This window comes from Populus trichocarpa, chromosome 5 (genome assembly GCF_000002775.5).
Source record: "Populus trichocarpa isolate Nisqually-1 chromosome 5, P.trichocarpa_v4.1, whole genome shotgun sequence".
Classification (NCBI taxonomy): Eukaryota; Viridiplantae; Streptophyta; class Magnoliopsida; order Malpighiales; family Salicaceae; genus Populus; species Populus trichocarpa.
The window spans coordinates 12,661,291-12,672,997 of record NC_037289.2 but is presented as its reverse complement, the minus strand read 5'-3'; the positions used below and the strand labels follow the sequence as shown (position 1 = coordinate 12,672,997).

Here is an 11,707-nt window from a genome sequence, read left to right as displayed (position 1 = left end):
CCACTAAGTTATCTTATATATAGAATGTTATACTTCAATTCTGATATACCAATGGTATTGAGTATAACATGAACTATATGAATGTATTTAAGTAATTAAAAGAGGTTTCATTAGCCTAGGTGAATTAGAGAAAATGCTTTATCTATTCTCAAATAGTATTGATTGTAAATCCTTACACAATGTATTTCTTCAATCAATCAAGAGGAATACAGGTGGACTTTAATGTTGTCTTCCATCTAGTCCCTATGCCATTGCTGATGTTTTCCCCTACTACGATTGCAGTTGCCCAACATGGGAAAAATCTAGCTGAGATGCCTGGCCTAAATGTTTGTCTTAGCCCCCCGTCTCCCCTTAGTTATGTAAACAATCATGGTCTTGTAGGGTTTATTCTTATGTAATGTTCATTTTATAAACTTTATTTTTATATTTCATTTCTTGTGTAGTCTGTATAGATCTAACGTTTATAGTAAAAATGTCACGCAAGGTCTAAATCCTTAAAATTTTTCTTTAAAAAAATTTGTATGAATCCAATGTTTATACTTAAAAGAATATATAGGCGGAAAATCCTTTAGAAAGTTAGTGTGGTTCCAATGCTTATACTAATGCCTCTACACAGAAAAAAAAAATATAAATTTTCTAAGTTTGGCCATTAAAGTTTGAAGTTTGCCCAACCTTAGTAGGATTCACCCTTTTCCTTGAACTGAGATCAAAACGAGGTTATAGGTATATTATTGTCTGGATGAATTCTAGTTGACTTGGTGAGATGCCCCTAGGTATTTCATGGAGATTGGTATTATCGCATTAATAAGATCAAGTCAAATACCTTGGAGAGTGTGGGGCTATTACCCTAGGAATACCGTGTCAATATTTGCCAAAACGAGTTGTGCAATCGTACTAGGAAGATTGAGTCAATCACATCCTTAGTGAGTTTGGGTCTATTTTCCATAAAGGTATCATATCGATTCCTGCCAAGTTGAGTTGTGCAATCGCACTAGGGAGACAAAGTCAATCCCATCTTTGGTGAGTTTAGGGTTATTTCCCTAGGATATCGTGTTAATCCCCTAAGGTGAGTTGTCCAATTACACTAAGAAGGCTGAGACAATCCCATCCTTGGTGAGTTATGCAATCGCACTAAGGAGACCGTGTTGATCCCTGTCAAGGTAAGTCGTGCAATCACATTAGGAAGACCGAGTTAATCCCATCCTTCATGAGTTTGGGGCTATTTTCCTGGATTGATTTCATATAAATCTCAACTTTGGAGAGTTGTGCAATTGCACTAGGTAGACCATGTCAATCCCTTCCAAGGTAAATTGTGCAATCGCACTAGGAAGAATAAGTCAATTCCTTCCTTGGTGAGTTTGCGGCTATTGCCCTGGATTGATTCCATGTCAATCACATCCTTCAAGAGTTGTGTAAGTGTACCAAGGAAACCATATCAATCCATTTCAAGGTAAATCATGTAATCACACTAAAGAGACAAAGTCAATTCCTTCATTGGTGAGTTTGAGGCTATTGCCCTAGATTGATGTCATGTCAATCTCATCCTTGGAGAGTTGTGCAATTGCACTAGAGAGATCATGTCAATCCCTTCCATGGTAAATTGTGCAATCGCATTAGGGAGACAAAGTCAATCTCATCCTTGAAAGGTTAATGAGAGGTCCTTAGACATCACCTGGAGAAAATGAAAACATCATTATTTTGAATAAATAAGTTTTTTATATATATAAGAAACTTACATTCTTAATCATTAACTATGATACATTTTTATTGCACTTTAAGGTATAATTAACTTGATGACCTGGGTATCCAACTTCTATTGAGATCATGGTCTTAGTTCTATAAGTGAGGAGAATATAGAGTTTCTCTAGTACATTTCTTCTAGGTAGTTGACTTGTTTCCCTTTGGATAGTTTCTAAAAAGACTTCACATGTTTTACGGCCTGAACCAATATTTTATTTGTACTTTTTGAAAACTTTTAGCTCTCGAGGTTTTAACAACATTCATGAAGTTGGCAAAAAGTGTGGCCTGTATTTGTTTATCTCACCAAGCCCCAGGGTAAATAGGAGAAACCATGTTCTAACTTAAAACAACAAAAATGTTGTATAGCCTTCTGATTCTTTTATAAATAGTGCACATCTAGTATTCATAGTATATCATTCCTTCCAAGATGACTTGGAATATTTTTCATCATTAAAGTAGTTTTTCATGTTGAAGGAACTTTATTGATATCATCAACAAGATCATAATCTCTTGGTTCTAGCAATCTGGTCAATTCTCTCATTAAAAATCATTTATGAAATAATAATTGATGGCTTTTTATCATTTCTAGTAGATGATGCCAATAATGATGTGACAAAAAAAATCTAAGAAGCTTAGGAGCAAAGTTTATGTGTTGTAATCAATTAATCTCTTGGTTCTAGCAATCTATTTCATTTTTTTTTGTAGATGACTGGTATTTGCTAAAGGTCTTTTTTTGTATATTTGGAGACTCTCAGATATTTAACTAAGTATCTTTTTAAAAAGAGAAATACAATGATATTTTAAAGAGATAGACTTTCAAAATATATATGCTAAAAATATTGAGAATGAAGAGATTGTAAACTTGATGCTTAAAGGATTCACGGGATATATATACCCCATGAGTCTTTTTTTTATAGACATAATGAACTTGAAAGTAATTTTCTTCTAATAGTATTAATGAGTAATAAATATCTATTACAGAAAAATGATAAGTTCTTATAAGACTTTTATAAGAATGTTGAGAGATAAGTATCATTGATCTTAACATTTTATGTTAAGATTCATAAGAATAAATAAGTGAAGTCTTATGGTCCAAAATAGAGTCTATTAAGATTGTTAGTTTTATATCCATTTGGGCTTGATATGATGTCGAGCTTAAAGATGTTGGGTTTGGTAGCTCGCCAAACCCAAGTGTACATGGCAATACATAGCTAAACTCAATGATATTGAATTTGGTAACTCGTCAGACCCACATGTACCACACGTTGAGCCCAAGAATTTTGAGTTATCAATTTTTTTATTTTTTATTTACTCTTTTATATATGAACTTTGACAAAAAAAAAAAATATTTATCCATCAAAATCTTTTTTTTTTTTTTGAACTCTTAGCCTTGCTAGAATTCTATAGCCATAACAAATCCAGATTCGTCGCACGGACTCGCTACTTCTAAAAAAGTATACTAACGATATACCCGTAAAATTAAGTTAAATTTAGGTCCAAACATGACAAGTAATCGCTACACTTGGCAATTTATAGACTGAGTTATTGTGCGAATTGACCTTTTGCTATCCTTTCCATAAGACATCGCGACGAACCATGGTCCAAGATCAGCCAGCGTCATAATTCACGAAAGTACACAGTTATGCTATTACAAAGCGGAAATATAAATCAATTATCGAAAATTTATCAAACGTGGCCCCAGATTAGGAACCAAGACTCATAGTTTATGACGGTTCCAGACTTTAACTTGAATAGGAGCCAGGACTATAATTTATGTTTGTCCTAAACCTACCACACTGTATAAAGGCAATTGTTTTTTTTTTTTTTTTTACAGGAGTTAAGACCAGCATTTATGAGTCATCACATGCACCATTAATACCCCTACCAATTTCGTTATTAACCAGGGAGGGAATTTCTCACCTTCCAAAAACCCTAATGGCAACGACAACGGTATTCAAATCGTTTTGAAAACTGTGATCCCTCTTCGCAAGAGAGAGCCGAATCGATCTAAAAGAAATCCAGTCCCAACAATGAGCAGCTGGAAGGAGTTGAGAGTTGCAGATACCATATATGAAGAAGAATATGAACATTCTTCTTCCTCCCCTTCTCTCTCTCTGTCTGATCTTTCTTCTCCTCCAACACCCCTCCGCTCTAGAGTAGAGTCATGGTATAATATTTTCTTTTACACATATTTTTTTATTCAATGTTATTTTTATTTTTTATCAGTTAAAAGAACATCAATATATATATACCTGTGTATGAAAGTACTTCTTTTTGTTGTTATAAATAAATACAAAATAAATATAATAGGTCACTGGCGACAGGGCGAAAAGCGGATGTCTTGATCTATGTCATGGGAACTTGTTTCCATCTGCACAAGGTCAGTTGATTCATTTGGTTTATTGTTTGATCTAGTAATATTACCTACCGGTGCATTATTGTTCATATTTGAAGTTGGATTTACCAATATATATATATTTTACTTTATTTTTCCAATGAATTATTTAGTGCTCATGAAAACAATAACCAGAAATTGAAGTTAGTGAGAAAGACTTGGAAGATAATTCAAGTAATTTCAACAGGAAATTAAATAATGAGCATGAGTATTTGTTGCGAGGTGTTGCAAGAAGACAAGATTGGATCCTATGCCACTATGATTAGAATGGTCTGTCTGTAGCTAAAACTAAGATGCAATTTGGCCAATGAGGTATAAGATCGATAATGTTTAGAACATATTCAATGTGAATATTCTATCGCATGGGAGTGGGAAATGATTAAAAAAAAAACTACCCAAGATTTTGCTAAGAGAATAGTACCACCCCTTCCGAAGAGAGGGTCTAGGTTCAAAGCCCTTAGAATTTTCATTGATTTACAAATCCCTCGATCGATCTTGAACCACGAATGTGTCTGTTACTGTAATTTTAAGGTAGATTTTTTAAATAATAAACAAGACAATAGTAAGTAGATACTATGGTTGTGTAATAATCAGATACATTTCTTCCATGCAAATTAAGTTTTCCCACAAAATTTCAATTGCCCCATTAATGAATCTATGGAGTTTGCCCTCTAGGAAAACCAGTTGTTGCTTATTTTATTTTAAAGATGGTGGCTTGTTGTGCGCTTGAAGCAACTTTCTTTTGGATCTCTTCATTTTTGTCCAAAAATCATGAATAGTAGCAATTAATGAAAAGTCATGGTGCCGTACAGTAGTAAACATTTATCGAAATCTTTTTCATAGGATCCGCTGACATCAAGGAGCTCTTATTTAAGACGTCAACTGGCGGGGCTCTCCGAAATAACTCTGACATTAAACATAACGCCCGAAACATTTGCTCTAGCAGCAGACTTCTGCTATGGCACCCACGTTGTCATAACGCCGTTCAACGTTGTTCCCTTACGAATAGCAGCTGAGTTACTTGGCATGACGGAGACGAACGGGAAACATGAAGAGAACTTGAATCAGATAACGGAAACGTATTTCCTTCGGGCCATCACCGTTGAGAGGGAGTTAGCGAGGGTTATTTTCTGTTCCTGCTTGCGTTTGCTTCCAGAGGCTGAAACGACAGCGTTTTTGGTCAGTAGGTGCGTTGAAGCGTTAAATTCGACGGGAGAGAGCGATGAAATGCTGGATGGTTGTGTTGACGACGTTATAAACCTGGCAACCGACGATTTTCAAATAGTCGGTGAGTGTATGCAATGTAGGTTTGAGAGCCACGACGCGCTGTATAGGATTGTGGACCTTTACATTCAGGTACTTTCGCTGTTCACATTTAATTGGCTTTCAAATGCCTTCTCTTTTGTCTTTTATTTAGTAAAAGGTCAAAATTAAAAATAAAAGCAATCTTTCTTTAGAAGGCAATACTCGAACTTCTGGTTCCTGATCTTAATTCGTTCATGTTTTACAACTTGTACAGCTCCTGAAGGGTTAATTTATTTTCATCCTAGTTTGCTCTTCTCCCTGATCTCCTGCTTGGTAATTAGGAGGTAAATTTCTTTTTGTCGTGACTTCTTTTTGTTTTTCACCACAGGAACATAGTAGCACGATAACAGAAGAGCAGAAGATTGAAATCTGCAATTTCATAGACTGTGATAAGCTCTCAACTCAATGTCTCATACACGCAGTGCAAAACCCTAGACTGCCTTTAAGATTCATAGTACGAGCCATGTTGGTCGAGCAGCTAAACACTCGCCGGACAGTCTTGACAACCCCCACCACAACTAATCACCATTATACACGCAGTCATCAAACTAGAGGCTCCATAACTCTGGGCTCAATCCTCCGACGAGATGCAGCAGTACGAGAAGCAGCTCAACTCAAGGTAGAAATGGACTCTACAAACTCACGAATTGAGAGCTTGGAAAAAGACCTATCTCGCATGAAAAAGCTCTTGCGAAAGTCTGAAAAGAAAAGAAGTTTAATGGAGAAGAAGCCTCTACAGAAGTCAGAGGTGGAGACAAGTGCGGTGATGAAGGAAAAGGGTTCGAAGCTTTTGCTTGAATCTGAAGAGGAAATTGGAAGAGTTCTGGAGTACTCAAGCTTGCATAAAATTTCGCACAAGTCTGTAATGGAAGAAAGAAGTTTGGCAAAGTCGTCATCTAGGTCTGCGAGTTTCCACCATGAATTGAGGGACGCTAATAAGATAGAAAAAGGTGAAAGAGGATCTGCTTCTTTTTCCGGGTTTCGGCTGCATTTTGGGAGAGAGAAAATGGAAGGGTCTTCACGTTCAAAGTTCACAGGTAATGAATGTCCACGAACTTCCAAGAATAATATAAATGGCAAGGGATTGATTGACAGATTAAAACGCACATTATGGGTGTCCAAATCTGATTCAAAGTGCAACTCTCGGAGTAAATACACAAATACAAATGATGGAAATGGAGAAAATTAAAGACGCTGGCGTGACCAAAGACGAAGCTCCATTTCACAAGAGGACTCGCTCTACGGGGTAGCTCTTTGTTTTCTTGGTTTTCTCCCCCCTTAAGTTCTTGAATTTTGTTCTAATCCATTTAATTCCTAACATAAATGTATAGGCTTCCATTTAAGATCAAGATTTGTAATATTAGCGGATATAAAAGTAGTTTTCTTCTTCTTCATCTCTTTCTTCCCCCTCTAAATTATAGATAACTTTGAAAGGATTGATCCTATCATATTTCTTGGAACATGATCTATTATCTTTGATAAATTATGACCTTAAAATTTAAATCAATAAATAGGATTTGATTGATTAAATCTTTAATCAAAATAGAAACCAAAATTTAGTATTGTAATCCTTCTCTTTCCTTTAGAAGACTAACACTATATATTTCAAAAATAAAAATAAAATAAAAATCCTAAACATGAATCGTACTGATATTCAAAATAAACATCTTAAACAAAACACATGTGATTATTAATTATGCAATAAAAGATTTACAAATGGCTTACTAACAAGATGATTAGTGGCACCATTAATATTCATTATATCAGGCACAGCTGATATTGGCAAACTTCAACACTATATTTTTGCTAAAAAAAACTAAGTAAATTTTTTATTTGCTGAAAAACTAAGTTGACTTGAGAGATTTCATGGTCAAGCATTCTAAAAGATCCTTGTAATTCTTCCATTGGAAGAAGTTTTTTTAATTAGTCTTTGTAAAAAATAATTCAAAGTATTATTAATTTTAAATTATTTATTTTCTTATTTGAAATTGCATTCTACTAGTAATCCTAATTATGAATTTATTAGTTATAAATTGACTTGTATGTCGATTACTTTTTCTTTCTTGAATAACAAGGTCTTAGAGTTAGAATTTCAAGAGATTCTTCTTCATTCTAATTACTTAACCTTTATCATTACACAATTTCAATTCAAATTTTCTCTATGATTTATCTTTCATATAAATTTATTTTTGTAACTTTATTTATAACTTTATGTTTCTACTAGAATTTTACATCAATGGAATATTCTGTCACTAGTTAGACAATGATTCTATCGGCATAATTTTTACCAACAGGCTCACAGATAGTTATTGTTCATCGAAAAAACTTTTCTCGATGATTTAAGTTATGTCGGTCATTTTATCGGTATTATAATCACCGATAAATTTATAGACAGAAAAAGCACGCCAAACAAAAAAATTACCTGTTTTATTTCGTCGGTATTTCCATATATGAACATGACATTTCACTAACAAAAAACATTGTTTGTAATTTCATGGGTGATTTTTATAATATTACTGATGATTTAATTTTGTTGGTGATTAACATGTGGCAATGACATTTCCAGTAATTCAATTCACGTAAGATCGTTAGTAATTTTAATAAAATATTTTTTTTATATAAAAAATCTAATAAAATGAGTAGAAAATAATTAAAATAGAAATAAAATCATTATTACAAATTTAAAAATTTATTAGTTCAATTGCAATTCATTAGAATAGAGGGGCTGGAAAGTAGATGAGGTGGGTCTTCGTCAGGACCATGAGGCCAATAAGAGAGAGCACTTATACCACCCATATATGATTTAGCTCCATGTACATACAATCGCCAGATTTTAGCCATCTCATCACTAAGTTGTTTTGTCTCAGAAGCAAGATGGGTCATTCAAGCTTCAACTTCTTGGTTTAAGATCGCCTCGAACTCCAGAGTTTGAGTGCTCAGAACCAATTACAAGCACCTAACGATTGAAACACTTTGGGTCGTCCACAAGTCCTTGACTATAGTGTTTGAGATAATGTAAACCCGATTTTAATATGGTCCACCAGAAGATCCTGCCTCCAACCACAGTTCCGGATCTCTGGATGGGTCGAAGGATTTTTCCTGTATCTCTCTTACAATAGGGAGTTATATGCTTCCTGAAAAAAATAGTTAGCATATTAAAAAAAAACTAAGAAAAGAAATTGTTGAAATCCAACATACCACAAAGTACAGAGCTCGGCGATCCACGAGCTGTTGCACCCTTTTTCGATGGTCATCATTTCACACGTGTTTCTACAAAAAGCTAATTCGGTCTTGGTACGCATCCAAGAATCATAGGCTGCAAAAGAAAACTGTTGTTAGTTAAACATATTCATATAAAAGAACAATTTTAAAAAATAGATGTAATTAAAAAAGAATCTTACCATCCGCTTTCCATGCGAAATGAACAAAATGGATTCACTAGTGTGTATGATAATGGAACCGTGAATCTACATGTTCCGGTTCTCCGCACCGAATTGCGACCATCACAAAAAACACTCAGACATTACGTCCTAAATATATTCTGCCCATACAGCCTCAAGAAGTACGGAGGTCTGAAATCCTTCAAAACCACCATATCTTTCCAACCTAGAAACTCTCTTTCTTTAACATATTTTTTGGTTTTTTTAGCCCCGTACCAAAAATCACGAAACCTATATGTTAAAAATGAATTATCGGTTAATAAATGAAAAATAAAATTTTAACATTTGGATAAATATTTATTTTGATTTCAATTTTACCAAGTTGCAGTATGATTCTTACAAACCCTTATAGTAACAGTGTTGTCAGCCTTGTCCCAATAAAATTTTTCCTTGCAGTTCAAATTCGTAAAAGAATTAGTTCATTAATATTAATAAACTAACCGAATTAAAATAATTAAAAAATTATTTAAGTTAATACTAACCCTAAACTTTCTGAACCATGCATCAATTATAGATTTCCATTCAGTATTTTTGGAAACCTGACTCATTTGAAAAAATGGCACTTCCATCAATGATTTCATCATTGATGTTATCGTTTGTGCATCTTCAACATTTGTAAACCTGAAATTGCATTTGTTAATTGAAATTATTTTTTCAAAAATTATTAATTGTTCTTTATCTCTTAGTAGTGCATGAAAGGAAATGTAAGTCCTTAGAAAATGAATGAATGAATTTAATTAATTGAAGAAGAGGCCATTAATGAGGCATGAAATTATTAACTTAAAATGTGATGGTAAACATAAGTAGAACGAAGTGTATAATGATGAGAGTATGGCCTAATGTGAGAAACATAAAGAATTAGGGACTAAATTAAAAAGACATGAATAAGTGAGGGACCAAAAAAAAAAAGAAGAGAAAACCTATCAGCCCTAGGAAGAAAAGGGTGCTAACAACAGAAATCAAAAGTAAAAATAAGGGGGGAGCCACTTTCTTCTCTTTATCACTTTTCACTCAAAGATCTTGTAGAGAGAAACACATGCGAATCAATTCTTGAGAGTGTTAGGGGGGTTTGAGTGACGATTTAGAACAAAAAATGAAACAAATTAAAGGGAGAATAATGGTTAAAAATGGCAGCAGCATAAGGAAAATGAGGGGAGACCAAAAGGTTTGAGGGAGAAGAAGCTTTGGGAAGAAAAAAACATAGTTAAGAACAAAACTAACACCCTTCTAGATAAGTTTCTAGCACTTTTGGGTAAGTTTTATACTAAGATTAAGTTCTTAAATTACGTTCATAAATGTCTTGAATTTTTTTTAAAAGAAGACAATAGAAAATTTAATTACGATGCATGTGCAATCCAAAACATCTCGAATGGATACATCCATCTATACTGAATTGGGCCTCCAACGATAAATATATGGGTAGATGCTCCTTTTAGTCAAAGAATGATGAATGGAATATCATCTTAAGTTTGCAAATTATATGGATGATATTCGTTTCAAGCATCTCTATGTGTTTTGTATACAACTTATTAGAGCAATTATCTCTAAAGAAGTCACTGATCTCTGTGAGTGCATTTCATATCCCATTTGGCAATAAATCCCAGTAAGCTAGTGGAATGAGTGTTTGCATAAACACATGGCAGTCATGACTCTTTATTCCATACAATCTGCAATTCTCTAAATTCATCAATTTAGATATGTTCAAAGTATGTTCATTAGGAAAATACATACTCTTAAGTCATTATTAGAAAGTAACTATGCATTTTTATCTAAGGCAAATCTGGCTTTGGGCTTTGTGACCCGTGACCCATCATAAATCAACTCTATATTTTTATGGTGACAAAACAAAGGTATATCCATTTTAGCCTTTATGTTGTCCTTTATCTTCCCTTTCACGTCCATAACCATATTAAATTGTTTTCAAATATGTTTTTATCAATGTGCATGACATCGAGTTTATGACGAAGGATATTGGTCTTCCAATAAGGAAGCTCCAATAAAGTACTTTGTCTTATAAAATTGTGGGTCACACCAAAACCAAGAAATTTCTACTTACTAAATTGAAAACCAAACACAATGTCATCTAACTACGACACCATATCATACAATTCTTCACTTGTGATTCGTTGGTAAGAACCATCGGTGACAATAAAAAAAGATGTTTTAACATCATTTTCTAATGTGAAGGCCTTTTTATTTTCCATACAATATGGACATACTAATTTTTCATACATGCTGCAACCAAAAACCATTCCATACGCAGGAAAATCTTTGATAGTCCGCATCAAAACTGCCGTCATCTAAAAATTTTGTTTCCTCGAGACATTATAAGTCAAAGTCTTGGATAATCACAATTACTTCAACTCATCAATCAATGGTCAAAGACAAACATTTATATTCTGAACTAAACTATTAGGAACAAGTATGATAGTAGATGAAAACATGAACTCCAGCCTCATACACATCCCTAATGGAAAGTTGTAAACTCTCTCCTTGGTGAGGGCTATGGAGGAAGTTTTGTTCCATTTCATGGGTCCGAACACTGTTTGCAACAACGATGCAAATCTGTTGTTTGGCGCTTGCGGGCAGATTCTCTTGGTCACCACCGCTGGGGTCTTTCTCTGCTTGGTTGCTTCAGCTGCTGATGCCAATGGGTGTATTCCTTGCTCAGGTAACTCCGAGCCTGTTCTAAGGATATGGCGAGACTTGCTCTCTGAACCTGAAAGTGGTAGGGCATCCCCTACTGTTTCTCCTCTGTAATAATTTTGTTGTTTTGCTAGAGGGTTATGCCCTCTGCATATACATGAGGTAGTCTACCTCATGTTTT

At 34.2% G+C, this 11,707-nt stretch overlaps 1 protein-coding gene across 1 annotated transcript; it reads left to right on the top strand.

The window, feature by feature from the left end:
- Positions 1-3,644: 3,644 nt before the first annotated feature.
- Positions 3,645-6,834, top strand: LOC7476442 (BTB/POZ domain-containing protein At3g49900). The gene is made up of 4 exons (XM_024601324.2): positions 3,645-3,907; positions 4,051-4,120; positions 4,979-5,491; positions 5,769-6,834. The coding sequence occupies exons 1-4, from the start codon at positions 3,771-3,773 to the stop codon at positions 6,627-6,629; spliced, it is 1,581 nt and encodes a 526-aa protein (XP_024457092.2). The 5' UTR covers positions 3,645-3,770; the 3' UTR covers positions 6,630-6,834.
- The last annotated feature ends 4,873 nt before the right edge of the window (positions 6,835-11,707 follow it).

What these genes read in the sequence shown, in the direction of transcription:
- LOC7476442 (XM_024601324.2), top strand. Translation starts at nt 3,771, where the DNA reads ATGAGCAGCTGGAAGGAGTTGAGAGTTGCAGATACCATATATGAAGAA. An exon ending in CGCTCTAGAGTAGAGTCATG is followed by an intron (nt 3,908 to 4,050) that starts GTATAATATTTT and finishes TAAATATAATAG; the next exon opens with GTCACTGGCGACAGGGCGAA. An exon ending in TTGTGGACCTTTACATTCAG is followed by an intron (nt 5,492 to 5,768) that starts GTACTTTCGCTG and finishes TTTTCACCACAG; the next exon opens with GAACATAGTAGCACGATAAC.